The sequence below is a fragment of the Dipodomys ordii genome, unplaced genomic scaffold (genome assembly GCF_000151885.1).
Source record: "Dipodomys ordii isolate 6190 unplaced genomic scaffold, Dord_2.0 Scaffold14, whole genome shotgun sequence".
NCBI lineage: Eukaryota > Metazoa > Chordata > Mammalia > Rodentia > Heteromyidae > Dipodomys > Dipodomys ordii.
In genome coordinates this window covers 8,795,310-8,809,170 of record NW_012267230.1, presented here as the reverse complement: position 1 = coordinate 8,809,170, position 13,861 = coordinate 8,795,310, and the positions used below count along the sequence as shown (strand labels likewise).

The following is a 13,861-nucleotide window of genomic DNA, read 5'->3' as shown; positions in this document are numbered from 1 at the left end:
CAGTGAGGCGTTTACCTGAGCGTGGAGGAATGGCAGCCTAAGAACCCTGCCGTGCTGGCCCGGCTGCCCTGTCCTTCGGGGAGGCACCATCAGTACACACATGGGTGTCTGCGTTTGTCTCTAAAAGTGTCATTATGCTCATTTGTTCCTTTGAGTTTGTTTTGGGGTATAATGTCTATGACACATATTCCAAAAATTCCTTAACAGTTTTCCCAGCATGCAGTAATAACCACTTAGAATTTTATAAGATTGCCGGGCGCTGGTGGCTCACGCCTGTAATCCTAGCTACTCAGGAAGCTGAGATCTGAGGATCGCGGTTCAAAACCAGCCTGGGCAGGAGAGACCGTGAGACTCCTATCTCCAATAAAAACCACCAGAAAACCGGAAGTGGCGCTGTAGCTCAAGTGGTAGAGCACTTGCCTTGAGCTGAAGAGCTGAGGGACAGCGCCCAGGCCCAGAGTTCAAGCCCCATGACCGACCAAGAAAAAAAAAAAAGAATTTTATAAGATACAAGACTTGTTTGTTTGTTTGTTTGGTCAGTTGTGGGGCTTGAACTCAGGGCCTAGGTGCTGTCCCTGGGCTTCTTTGTGCTTGAGGCTAGCTCTCTACCACTTGAGGCAAGGCACCACTTCCAGTTTTTGAATGATTAATGGAGATGAGAATCCCATGGGAACTTTCCTGCCCAGGCTGGCTTCCAACCACGATCCTCAGACCTCAGCCTCCTGAGTAGCTAGGATTACAGGCATGAGACACCTGTGCCTGGTTAAGACTTACTTTTTTAAAGCCTTATTTTTAAGAATGAGTATAGTTCTGATAAAGGAAATATGAGTGATGATAATGACCTTATCAAAGGATATTAATATTTTTTAGAAATCCAAAAATAATATTTTATTGAAATATGTTTAAATGATTAGGTTTGTCTTTTTAAAAAAATCATCTTTTTTTTTTTTTGGTTGGTCATGGGGCTTGAACTCTGGGCCTGGGCGCTGTCCCTCAGCTCTTCAGCTCAAGGCGAGAGCTCTACCGCTTGAGCCACAGCGCCACTTCTGGTTTTCTAGTGGTTTATTGGAGCTAAGAGTCTCACGGACTTTTCCTGCTCAGGCTGGCTTTGAACCACGATCCTCAGATCTCAGCCTCCTGAGTAGAAGGATTACAGGAGTGAGCCGCTGGCGCCCGGCTTTAAAAAAAAACTCATCTTGAACATTTTGAGCTTTTGATTTTCACAAGTTTTGATGTTAAGACAATGAAGTACTTACTTGCTACTCACATCCTTTTCAAATCTGTGGAGCATTTTGAAGATAACAATTTAAATCATATTGGAAATATTTTCTTACTGATTTCTAGCCTTTTTCTCAAACACCTGACAAAAAGAATACACAGTTTACTTAGTGGATTACCCTGAAAAAAATGGAAAACCACAATAAATTATGAATTATTTATGATAAGACTTTCTTTACCTCTTTTTTTAAAGACTGAAAACTTTTTGAAACACAAGATTCGGAGTCGACCAGACCGTTCTGAACTTGTCAGGATGCATATTTTAGAAGGTACAAGTTTTATTTCTGCTTATTTTGCTGCATTTTTCTCAAGAAAGCAAGTACAAATTCCATTCTTTCCTCTGATTCCCATTCTAGTAACTTTTTACCTCACAGGCTGGCATTCTCCAGATCTGAAGACCCCCCAACTAAAACACAGTGTTTGGTACAGGAGAAGACTTGACTCTCCAAATAACCAGCTGATGAGCTGGCTCTTCCACTGCCAGTCCTGCAGGTGCCTTGCCCACACCCTGGACAGGCTTCATCCAGAGGGGTTTTGTTGTTTTTTAAATAATGAAGGACATATGCCATGCTCGTTAAGTCATAAATCTAACCTTAAGCCCCAAGTCCTTCATATCTCCTGAGCATGACTACAATCCTTATGATCTGACATTTATCCACCCACCGCTCTCAAAGTCTCCCAGTGACATGACCTCCTCCCTGAGGATCCTGAGGGGAGCAGCTGCCCTTCCATCCTTGCGAAAGGCATGGCTTAGCCCCCCTGCTCCCCCTTTTCAGGAAGAGCAGTCTTGGAAGCTCCTGCCTCTATCCGTTTACTTTAGCTCCCAAAGCTTTTCTGATTTAATGAGCAGGATGAGGAACTTGATCCTGTGATAGTCACAAGTGTGTTAAGCCTTGAGAAGATTCAGAAAGAATCTGGAAACTTCATAAGCACTTGGAGATAGTTGTCAGATAGAAGCAAGATCCGTTGTCTCTGAGCCTGAATATAGAATTAGTATAGAATTAGGTGCATCTTACAAGATAAAGGATTGCAGCTTACCATGAGGAATAATCCTCAAAGGTCAGACATGTCCAAAAGTGAAATCTTCACGAGTTGTTAGACATATGGACCCCTGCCTTCCTGGAGCTGATGTTCTAGTGGCGAAAACAGATCACAGTAAACAAAAAGGTGAATTTCAAACTGAAACAGTGTTCCACTGGAGAATAAAGAGGCTGCTGTGGTAGAGAAAAGGCACAGGCTGACACCACGTTAGGATGTTGTAAAACAGCTCGTGTATTGAGTTAGACTCCAAAGTAGGGTCTCTTCTGGCCTGAAGAGTCCATGGCTGTGTGCTAGTCTTCCTCTCTCCAGCGCAAGGGGTAGAGGGTACAAACATACCTTGCTCTACTTGGGTCATGCTCTCGGAAGTCCTCTGGATTGAAATGGCTTTTCCCAGAGTTTCAGTCGGGCAGAGCATCTACCAGCTATCAGCAATAAGTAATTTCAAAGAAGCCAGCCCTCTGGTAAGTAACATGGAAAATGACTCCTTCTGGGTCCTAGGTCAAAATTTCCTGACGTATGAGGCACAACATTGTGTGGTAACAGGGCTATCTGCTTCCAAAACTCCTTTTTAATTAAAATAAGTAAAACTAGGGCAAATACACAACTACAAAAGGAATCGCCATCTGGCACTGGTGGCTCACGCCTGTCATCCTAGCTACTCAGGAGGCTGAGATCTGAGGATCACGGTTTGAAACCAGCCCAGGCAAGAAAGTCCATGAGACTCTTACCTCTTTTAATAAATGAAGAAAAAGCCAGATGTGGTGCTGTGGCTCAAGTGGTAGAGCACTAGCCTTGAACAAAAAAATGTCCAGAGTTCAAGCCCCAAGACTGGCAAAAAAAACATTAAATCAGTTTTGATTAGCTTGGTTTAAAGAAATAAAATTGGCGGATAAGTGCCTAAATTTTCTGCACTGGATGGCTTCAAACCAGGATCCTCAGATCTCAGCCTCCTAAGTAGGTAGGATGACAGGCGTGAGCCTCCAGTGCCTGGCCTGGAGCATTCATAAACAGTCATGTCCTCTTCAGCAAGGATTCTAGGAACCTGTAAATGTCTAGGCCTGAGCTGAAGATCCCGATGACCTCATGGATGGAGATAGTCCATGGAACAATGAAAATTGTGTTTCCTCTCTCAGAAACATTTGCAGAGCCCTCCCTGCAGGCTACTCAGATGAAGTTGAAAAGAGCTCGGCTGGCCGATGATCTGAATGAGAAGATTGCTCAAAGACCTGGTCCCATGGAGCTGGTGGAGAAGAACATCCTCCCCGTGGACTCCAGCGTGAAGGAAGCAGTTATAGGCAAGTGCTGAATTATGGGGAAGAAGGGAAATGAGAGGGGAGAGGGAAAGGAAGGGAAGGCGGGAGGCAGAGATGGAGGGAGGATGGATGGATTTCAGATAAAGCACATTCATGAAAGGACCAGCATCCACCATGGGTATTGTTCTCTTGCTCAATTAGAAGTTGCCTGACATGGACAGTGATTCTCAGGACTGTTACTTCCTCCCGATTAACACAGATTCCCCTTTCATGTCTGAGATTTAGGTCTGACTTTTCGTTTCCTTATCACATTTCCTAGGATAAAGTTCAGTGTTATACTTTTTCATTTCTGGTGCTTGGTATTCTTACAAACCTTTCATTATATTTTCACAAGCTATTTTTCTTCTCTTTTAGAAAAGAGAAGTGGCTTGTTCTGTATTACTGTAGGAAAGCCAGTGGTGCGCTGATACAGATGTGTTCTGTGAAATGGTAGTCTCTGTCTGCTTTATCCTTGGCCTTCCCATACCTCCTGATTTCCCCCTCTCTTCTTCCTTACTAAGGATTGAACCACTGGGCTATACCCCTATCTCCAGTGTTTTTTTGTTTCTGGTGTAACTTCTAGGAGGGGGAAAATGTCATTTCAAAAATAATAGTAGTTAATCTTTTGAAAAGTTACTGTCCTGTTTTAAAACTGTTAGGCCAGGTGCCTGTGGCTCACGCCTGTAATCCTAGCTACTCAAGAATCTGAGGATCGCAGTTCAAAGCCAGCCCGGGCAGGAAAGGCCGTGAGACTCATCTCCAATTAACCACCAGAAAACCGGAAGTGGCGCTGTGGCTCAGGTAGTAGAGCGCTAGCCTTGAGCTGAAGAGCACAGGGACAGTGCCCAGGCCAAGTCCAAGCCCCACGACCAATCAAAAAAAAAAAAAAAAACCCACAAAAAATTGTTGTAGTTTCCATTGTTCGCAGGGACTTATTTGTGAGTTTAAAGCTTAGATGATTTATAGCCATGAATTCCAATTTGTGCAATCAACTGTCCATCTAGGTTTGGAGGAACCACCCTCCTACACCCCCCCTTCTCCTCCCCTCCCCCAAAATAAGATGTGGATCTACCTGGAGGAACCCTGCCGTTCTAGCCCTTTCCCCCATTCAACACTTGTTTCTGGGGCTGTCAGAGCCTGATCTGCATGCTGCCTCAGATCCTTACAGATCTTTAAATCTCTACCTTGGCCTTCCCTTTTTATCTTACTACTCATTTGTTGACAAACAGGCCTGAGTTGTTTTCTAACGTGAGCCACAGGATTTCATTCCTGCCCTCTGCACTTGCTTTAACTGGTAGTCGGATCTAAAGGCTTGGTCTGATTTGTGTTTTTAATTTTTTTCTCCCCCAAAATAAATCATAGGTAGCAGTGTGTGCTTCCACTGTGTTCCTTTCTTCTTTATTACTTTAAACCAGCTTGGGATGTTCACATGGGTGGTGCTGTCTCCCCTTTTTCCTTCTAAGCGTGGTATTCCCAGGCCAGCGGACGCTAACAGTCATTTCTCTCTCTAGGCGCCGGGAAGGAGGGCTATCCCCACAGTCAGGGCGACTTCTCATTCGACGAAGACAGCAGTGATGCTTTGTCTCCCGACCAGCCAGCTAGCCAGGAGTCTCAGGGGTCCGCCGCATCGCCAAGTGAGCCAAAAGCCAGGGAGTCGCCATCTCCTGTGACCACAAACACTCCAACCCAGGTATGGCCTCGCGCTGCTCTGCTTTTTATTATAGACCGCATCAGGGCCACATGTTTTCACCAGAAGAAAAATCTGAACACACAGAAAAATACAATAGACTTACTTACCTATGATCAAACACTTAAAACTTTTCAATAGTTTCTTACGTATTATTTCTATTCTACATGTGCATTTCTTTTTTATGGTGGGGTTTGAACTCAGGGCCTGGGTGCTATCCCTGAGCTGCTTTTGCTTCAGGCAGCACTCTACCACTTGAGCCATAGCTCCAATTTTGACTTTTGGTAGTTTATTGGAGATAAGAGTCTTGTGACCTTTACTACCCAGACTGGCTTCAAACTGTGACTCTCAGATCTCAGCCTCTGGAGTCGCTGGGATTATAAGTGTGAGTCATGGGTGCATGACCAGTGTTCATCTTTTCGTGATGGTTGCTTCACTTAGCATACTGTCCTTAATGTTTATCTATACTATAGTCTGTCAGAGTCTCTCTTTATTCCAGTGTGTGTTTATTCATTTATTCATTATGTTTATTCGTTGTATCTGTGTTTTCTTCCAGTAGTTTTATAGTTTGGGGTCCTAAGACCCCAAAGATTTTTATATGGTGTTAAGAAGAGGGTCCACCCATTTTCCGCATGTGGACCATCTGTTGAAGGGACTGTTCTTGCCCCAATGAAAGGCTACGGCTCCCTGTTGAGAACCAGCTGACTATGCAGGCGTGAGGGCTAACTTTGCAGCTACTTGGCCCGCTGGCCTCCACATCTGTCTTAATGTCAGTACTGCGCACTTCACGTGTGCAAACACCATCTTTCCTATTTTTTTTCAAAACGATACTTAAGAGTACCAGAAAGATTCCATACGAATTTTAATATTTTGTTTGGGGGAAGATTGGCCCTTGTGACGCATACAGTTGAGTAGGTCTCAATATATACAGTTACACGTGTGATCATTGCCACTCTCTTAAGTATACAACGTGAAAGAAATCACTGACCCATTAACAGATGCTCCCCATTGTCTAGGCAACCACCAATCGGTTTTCTATCTTCAGTTTGCTCAGTGAACATGCTTATAAATAGAATTATACCTGTGGTCTCTCACACTGGGCTTCCTTCAGCTAGTACAATGTTTTGAAGATTCATCCATAATTTACCATCTGTATCAATACATCATTCGTTTAATAGCTGATTAGTAGTCCAGCCTATACACTTGCCATATTCATGGACTTTTTTTGTCAGTAGTGGGGCTTGAACTCTGGGCCTGGGCGCTGTCCCTCAGCTCTTCAGCTCAAGGCGAGTGCTCTCCCACTTGAGCCATAGCTCCACTTCTGGTTTTCTGGTGGTTAATTGAAGATAAGAATCTCACGGCCTTTCCTGCCCTGGCTGGCTTTGAACCACAATCCTCAGATTTCAGCCTCCTGAGTAGCTAGGATGACAGGCATGAACCACCGGCACCCAGCATCATAGACTTTTGAATAATAAGTGGACATGTTTTTATTTTTCTTAGCATTCTACCTATGATTAGAACTGCTGTATCACATAGTAATTCAACATTGATCTTTTTTATCTTAACATTTATAAATGCTTTTCATTATCAGCAGATACACTTGCCAAACACAAGGGTACTTCTGTAATCCCATCACTGAGGTCTGAGGATCAGAGTTCAAGGCTAGCCTAGGCTTTATAGGCAATATTGGGCCACCTGGGCCCTGTAGATAGACTGTCTTGAAAACAAAAAGCAAATATATAGCATTTCAGTTGAATTGAACTAATATATTGTATCTCAATTAACCAGTGCCTTGTTGAGGGTTATCTAGAACTGTTTTCCTCGTTTTCATTCTTGTCCATACAGTAAGACCACTATTGTATTCTCACATACTTGCTACAAGTATAGTTAGATAAGTAGATATCATTGGGTGCTTGTCTATTTCTTTGGATAAATTACCAGATACTGAGTCTGTTGGGCCTAAGGTGGGTACTTGATTGTTTTTCCTGGAGTGTATTACAGATTTCCCTATCCCTATCTTTCCATAAGTAGCAATACTTTCAATCCTGGATAGTTGTTTTATCTTTGTCTCCTTTTGCAGTGCCAGGGATAGACCTTAGGACCTCACAAATGTCAGGGGAGGTATTTTACTACTGAGCTACACCCCAGCCTCGACCTTTAATGTTATAATTGGCATTTTAAATGGTTTCTGAGACCAAGTTATTAGTTTAGCAAATATTGAGCTCTTATTACCCTTAGATTATATTGGAACTGGAAATGCAGTACGTGTAAAAGAATCTTACATTATTGTTAATTACATTGGAAATTCACATTTCCAATTTTTAATGGTATTCACGTGTCTGTAGGTTTGGTAAGAATTCTAGTGTTGTACATTACTCGTTTTCATCTTCGTGAATCTTAATAGCCCTTGGTTATTTTACAATGAAAACTATTGGCAGTACTTATTGGGGACTGCTCAAGTTCAGGAAAATGTTCTTGTTAAGCTTGTTGTCTTAGGATTTCTGAGTTGTCAAAGGACTTTTGACAGTTATCTGCTTTAATCCTTAGCATAGGGACAGCCTGTGTTTACATAAGGATGGTAGACTGGAGACTATTTTCCTACATCATTGCTTTTCCCTGCGGCAACTATGCCTTCAGCACTATTTCCTTCGCCCCGCTCATCACTGTGCTGTGAAGTACATTCATTTACTTCCTTCTTTCTCTGCCTCTAACAAGAATGTAAGCCTACTAGAGATGGGAGACATTGACCCTTAGAGGTTAGACCTACTGTGTGTGCGCGTCCAACATCCCACGCAGGCTCTGTGAGTGCAGACGGACAGACTCTTTGTAGACGGTTCTGCTCGCTTCATCTGAGTAGGACTCCTTCGAGGTGGTGTGAGCGCCAGCAGTTCACACCATCCTGCCCACGGTCACCAGCAAGCATGACCCCTCGGCCGTCTGGGCAGCAGGATGAGGGACGGGGAGCCGTGCCCCCCCCCCCGTCCTGCTGTGTTCTCACATATTTGGTCCATCCTGATTTGAGCTTTAAAAATAGGGCTAAAAAGAATGTCAAGCATGCAAGCAAATAGCATTTTTAAAACCCAGTTCTACTTAGCGTTTGGGCTGTCCTCTGCTTCCGCCCGAGCGCCTCAGGATGTGACGGCTATTAGCATGACCTAAGCATTTCACCACCTTGCCCATCTGCCTGCTAATGGCTTCATCACAATGCTGCCTCCGCCTGCGCGCCTGCATAGATTATCTTCTTCCTTTCCCTGTATTGCTTGTGATAGTTAAGCTTTCTACTTAGATGGAGCCTATGTTAAAAGCAGCAGCCCCACCCAGCATACTGGCATTTAGAATCTTTGAAGGAAAACAGGAATGGTGGTGGTGTTAAAGAATGAATTTGGACTGGTAAGTGAGGCACAGCTTTTCCAACTAAATAACTCCGGTGTTGCCAGTCTATAGGCAACATGCAGACTGCTGAAAGTCTGTCCCACTTTAGAGGCTGCTAACAGGCCAGAGCCAGAGATGGAGCCCTGCCCCATGCCTGCCATCGTATCAATAAGGAACCTGACAGCCACTTTTCTTGTGCTTTTATTCATGGAATTAAAGCACATCCAAGGAAAATGTGCTGGCTTGCTATCGGAGAAAGATGCATCTTCGGGAGGTTTGTAAATAATGGTGAGGATTCTGGTTTCTTCTGTTGTTGCTGAGCGGGTACTGGGGCTTCAACTCCAGGCCTTGAACTCTCAGCTTTTTGGGTCACACCTGGCACTTTACCACTTGAGCCATCTCAAGTGTCAAACGTCTAGGTTTTTACTGATTAAAAAAATACAAGTCTCTCAGGTTAGCTCTGCCTAATAACCCTCAGTCCTCAGCATCCTGAGTAGACGGAACACAACTGGAATAGTTTTCAGTGGCAAACTATGATTCAGTGCTGTCTCTGGGGTTTTTGTTTTTAATCACAAAGAATGGATAATTAGGCTTTCTTTATTTGGGTAGTTTTTGTACTTTATTTAGAATTTGTCCAGACTTCTTAGTTGATGTGTATATTTACCTACTCTTATTTCCCTCAAGGAGAAAGGACTTAACACATTGTTTATTAGATACCAAGATTTCCCTCATGTTGTCCCAGTAACTTGCACCAAATACCTGGGTCCAGCACATCAGCAAGTAGTTACTGATTTAATGAATGAAATGGATATTTTTAGATCCAAATGCTACCCAAAGAGGGTATATTAAAAGTCTTGGTTGACAACTAATGGACTTTTAGGTGGTGATTGGGTCATGAGGTCCGGACATCATTAATGGATTAATTCAGGGATGAGTTCGTAGGTGAATGGACTGGTAGATCCTCTTCCACCTTCCCTGCCTGCCATTCCAAGGTGAGCAACAGTTCTCTCTTCCTCTTCTGTGTTTCCCCTCTTTTCCTCCTCTCCCTCATGTCTCTCTCCTTCTCTGTCTTTCCTTTTTTTTTTTCTTTTCTTTTGCCAGTCCTGGGGCTTGAACTCAGGTCCTGGGCACTGTCCGTGAACTTCTTTTGCTCAAGGCTAGCACTCTACCTTGAGCCACAGTGTCACTTCCGGCTTTTTCTATGTAGGTAGAAGTGAGGAATGGAACCCAGGGCTTCATGCATGCTAGGCAAGCGCCCTACCACTGAGCCACCTTCCCAGCCGTCTTCCCTCCTTTCTTTCACCTCTATCCTCCTCTCTTCAGCCTTGCTCTCCGCTCTGCGTCTTCTCTCCACTTTGTCCTTTGTGTGTCTGTCCTCTTTTCTCTCTCTCTCTGTTCCCTCTCCCTCCCCTTTCTTCCTTCCCTATCACTCCCCTCCTCTCTCCCTACTTTGTCCTTTCCGTGTGTCTATCCTCGCTCTTTCTCCTTTCCCTCGCTGCTTTTCTTTTCTCCCTGTCTTCCCTTTGTGTCTTCCCTCACCGTCTTTATCCCCTTTCTTCTCTCCCTCCTCTCCACTTTGTCCTTCCTGTGTGCCTGACCCCTCCCTCTTTCCTCTCTCCCTCCCCTTCTCTGTCTCCCCCCTTCCCCTCCTCCCTGTCCCCTCTCTCTTCTGTCTCCTCCCTCCTTTCTCTTTTCCTTCTCTTCCTCTCCCATCTGTCCCTGTGTGTCTTCTCTTCTCCCTTCTCTCCGTGTCTCTTTTCTGCTTTCTTCTCTCCCATCACAGCGTGTGTTCACAGGCGTAAAGTAGCACAGCTTAGGGACCAAGGACTGATCATCTCTGAACCATAGGCCAAACCTTCCCTTTACCTTAGATGCCGTCTCAGCGAGCGCGCCGTCCTGCGTCACCTGTTAACACCTTGGAGCCCATGAGCAGGGCAGTGGGCCCTCCTCAAGTAGCTTGTCTGTGTGTTCTGTCAGAGTCATGGAAAGCTAACACAAGGACATGTGCACAGATGTTTACAATACTGTCATTTTGGTTTGTAACTCCACATTTTTCCTAAAGGATTTGAAAGCAAAAATACATAAAAATTGTATGTGATGTAGCCATGAACATAGATGTATAATTTGTGGAGCCTATAAAGCAGTATATTGTATATGACTGCAGTCGGTATTAAGACAAGATGTCACAAATGTAGGGTGTTAACTGTAATCTATGGATTATTTTAGGAAAATATCTACAGAATCTAAGCAAAAGAGAAAGAGGAGGGCATCAAACACAGATGGAAAGACACCTGAGTTCAGGGAGGGAAGTGTACCTCGGGAGTCCTTACGACACAGGCGCTCGGTGGCTGCAGTACATCCCCTGTGATAAACCAAAAACCACAATGTTGATTGTCTTATCCTGACTTTGAGAATTATTTCAAAGCTACACTAATCAGGCACAAATACAGACTAACAGCAGAGAGCCCAGAAATAAGCTCTTAACATGCATGGTGAAAGAATCTGACAAGGTACCAAATCATCTAATGAGGAAAAGACAGTCTTCCTCAACCAATGATGCTCAGCAGCTTTGCATCCACATGGGAGAGAATGAAGTGGGACTGTTTCTGTAGCATTCTACACCAAAGTTAACTTCATGAACAAAGAGCTCCATGTAAGAGCCAAAGCAATAAAACTCTTAGCAAGAAATCACTGCCAAATCAATGTTATGAAAATTTCCTTTGACTATGAGACCAAAGTAACTATGTTAAAAACAAAGTATTCAGAACTTCTGTGCAAAGCAATCAGCTGGGTGCCAGTGGCTCACGCCTGTAATCCTAGCTACTCAGGAGGCTGAAGATCTGAGGATCGCAGTTCAAAGCCAGACCGGGCCGGCCGTGAGACTCTTATGTCCAATAAACCACTCAAAACCAGAAGTGGTTAAGTGACTCAAGTGGTAGAGCGCTAGCTTTGAGCTAAAGAGCTCAGGGCCACAGCACCCAGGCCCATGACTGACAAAAAAAAAAGCATATTATCAACAGTCAAAGGTCAACCTATAGAATAGGATAGAATATTAGAAAGTCATGATAAAGGATTACTATACATTGGTCAATGGGCATATCACAAAACCTCCCAACATATAGCATAAACCCATTGTACACATGTGACAAATGTTATAAGGTATAATGTAACTGATCATTAAGGAACTACAAATTAAAACCAAAGGATGCCACCTTATGCCCATAGTTACTGTTGCTGTCCAAAGAGCAGAAAGTAACAAGTTTTGGCAAGGATGCTGAGCAAACTGGGGTTGTATGTGCGGCTAAGGAAGTCAAAGTAGCCCTGGAGACCGGTGCTGGCCTCTCCAGACATTTGAAATGGAATCCACCATACAATCTAGCCAGTCTGCTTGTGTCCTCCATCTGAAAGAATGAGAAGCCCAAGTTAGGACAGACATGTGCCTACCTGGCTTACAGGAGCAGCATTGACAGAGTCGGAGTGCAGGGAGCTAGTGTCCATTGACAGTGGACAAACCCAGTGCACAGAACGCCAGCAGTGGAGTGGCTCTCACACTCAGAGCGGAAGACAGTTCCACCAGGCTCAGTGCATAGGTGACTCTCCACCATTATACCAAAAGAAACAGCCCAGCCCCAAAGCCACTCTGTCCTTCCACTCCAGGGACCCGTAAGCTGTCCCTAGGATTAGAGAATGATGGGGTCATGAAAAAAGCTGGCGGTGACAGGAATGAAGAGTGTAAACGTTACCTACAGTGATCAAAAGCGGTAAATTTTATGTACGTATTACTGCAGATTTTAATGATGCACCTTTCAAAGCCATGATTTATGCAAATCTGCACTACTAATCAGTGATGCATGTATATCAGCTAAATGTCCGCTAGATTTTATGCCAGTAAATCAAATGGCTTTTTATATTGTTCTAAAGGTAAAATGGTTAAACTGAAAATTATAAATTAGAACAATCAGGGCGAGACAAAGCTAAGGTTTTACATTAAACACATCTTTCAAACATACCAAACATGTTTTCAGTTTACATTGAGCTTATTCATTGTTCATTTTGTCTAGGGATTCACATATGGAAATATTAATGACTAGCTGCATTTGAATTTGTTTGCATGTAGACATCTTAATCAAAACTCTTACTACATCCTAAAGTAAAACAGACTTACTGCAGATTTAAAAGCTACAGTATACAAAAACTTGGTTTGTTTAGGTTTTTTTCCCAATATCTAGTTTCTGTCCCCAATATTGCGTAAAGAAAACAGTAATTGAAGAAAGCACTTCCACCAGGCATTGCTACTCAGGAGGCTGAGATCTGAGGATCATGATTCAAAGCCAGCCTAGGCAAAAAAAGTCCCCAAAAGACTCTTATCTCCAATTAACCACCAGAAAACCAGAAGCGGTGCTGTGGCTCAAGTGGTAGAGTGCTAGCCTTGAGCAAAAGGGCTCAGGGACAGCATCCAGGCCCAGAGTCCAAGCCCCGTGACCAACAAAAAGAGAGAAAGGAAGGAAGGAAACAATCACGCACACACGCACTTTGCCAGAGAGCGACGTTCGTCCTTGGTGAGTGGCTGTTCTGTAGGAGAATGAGCACAGAGCCTGCTCATTTGCTCCAGCCTTAACTGTTCCATGGTGCAGAACTCCGTAGCAATCTCCAGAAGAGAACCGCTGGTCTAAGCATTTTTCTGATGTGTCCTCTTACGGTGCTAACATGACAATGAGAGAAAGGGCCTCCTGCCACTGTGACCTAAGAAGGAATCATGAGTAGTCATGCGACAAGAAGAGGAAAGTCAGCAACTTGCCTGTTTCTCTATGGAAACATTTCCCCAGCATTTTGAAAGTCAATTTTTATAGTACCAAACTTAAGCTTGCCTGGGATTCTTTTCAAGATTTTAACACATTGCTGAATTTACTGTGAGCCATGGTATCCTCTATAGCCTGGATATTCTTAATCTTTTAAGTTCTTCTGGTAATATAAGCCGATAGGAAGGAAATAGAGACACGGTCTCGGGTCGTTGTGTTTGGGGACTGCAGTTCTTGTAGCTGAGCTCAGAGCCTCGAGCTTGCGGCACACATGCTCCACCATCGAGCGAGGCCTCCCACCCGGTTTTATGTTGGTTGTTTCAAGGTAGGGTCTTCCTTTTAGCTCAGGCTAGCCTGGACTGTGAGCCTCCTACGTGTGCTCTCCCCCCCCC

At 44.0% G+C, this 13,861-nt stretch overlaps 1 protein-coding gene and 1 long non-coding RNA gene across 5 annotated transcripts in view; one reads left to right on the top strand and one right to left on the bottom strand.

Annotated features, from left to right (window-relative positions):
• Mkl2 (MKL/myocardin-like 2) overlaps positions 1–13,861 on the top strand; it is a 115,823-nt gene that overhangs the window by 81,320 nt on the left and 20,642 nt on the right. For both annotated transcript variants that reach the window (XM_013011729.1, XM_013011730.1), the window contains 3 exons: positions 1,472–1,547; positions 3,453–3,614; positions 5,123–5,301. In XM_013011729.1, coding sequence (XP_012867183.1) covers positions 1,472–1,547; positions 3,453–3,614; positions 5,123–5,301 — 417 coding nt within the window. The remainder of the gene's footprint in view (positions 1–1,471; positions 1,548–3,452; positions 3,615–5,122; positions 5,302–13,861) is intronic.
• Positions 5,291–13,861, bottom strand: part of LOC105982199 — a 10,068-nt gene continuing 1,497 nt past the window's right edge. Inside the window, exons 2-8 of one of the 3 annotated variants that reach the window (XR_001174872.1) lie at positions 13,203–13,413; positions 12,115–12,344; positions 10,986–11,032; positions 8,066–9,096; positions 6,347–6,448; positions 6,287–6,316; positions 5,291–5,373 (exon numbers count right to left, since the gene is read on the bottom strand). This is a non-coding gene — a long non-coding RNA (uncharacterized LOC105982199). Of the gene's footprint in view, positions 5,374–6,286; positions 6,449–8,065; positions 9,097–10,985; positions 11,033–12,114; positions 12,345–13,202; positions 13,414–13,861 lie in introns of all 3 variants that reach the window. The other 2 variants (XR_001174870.1, XR_001174871.1) reach the window with 2 other exon arrangements.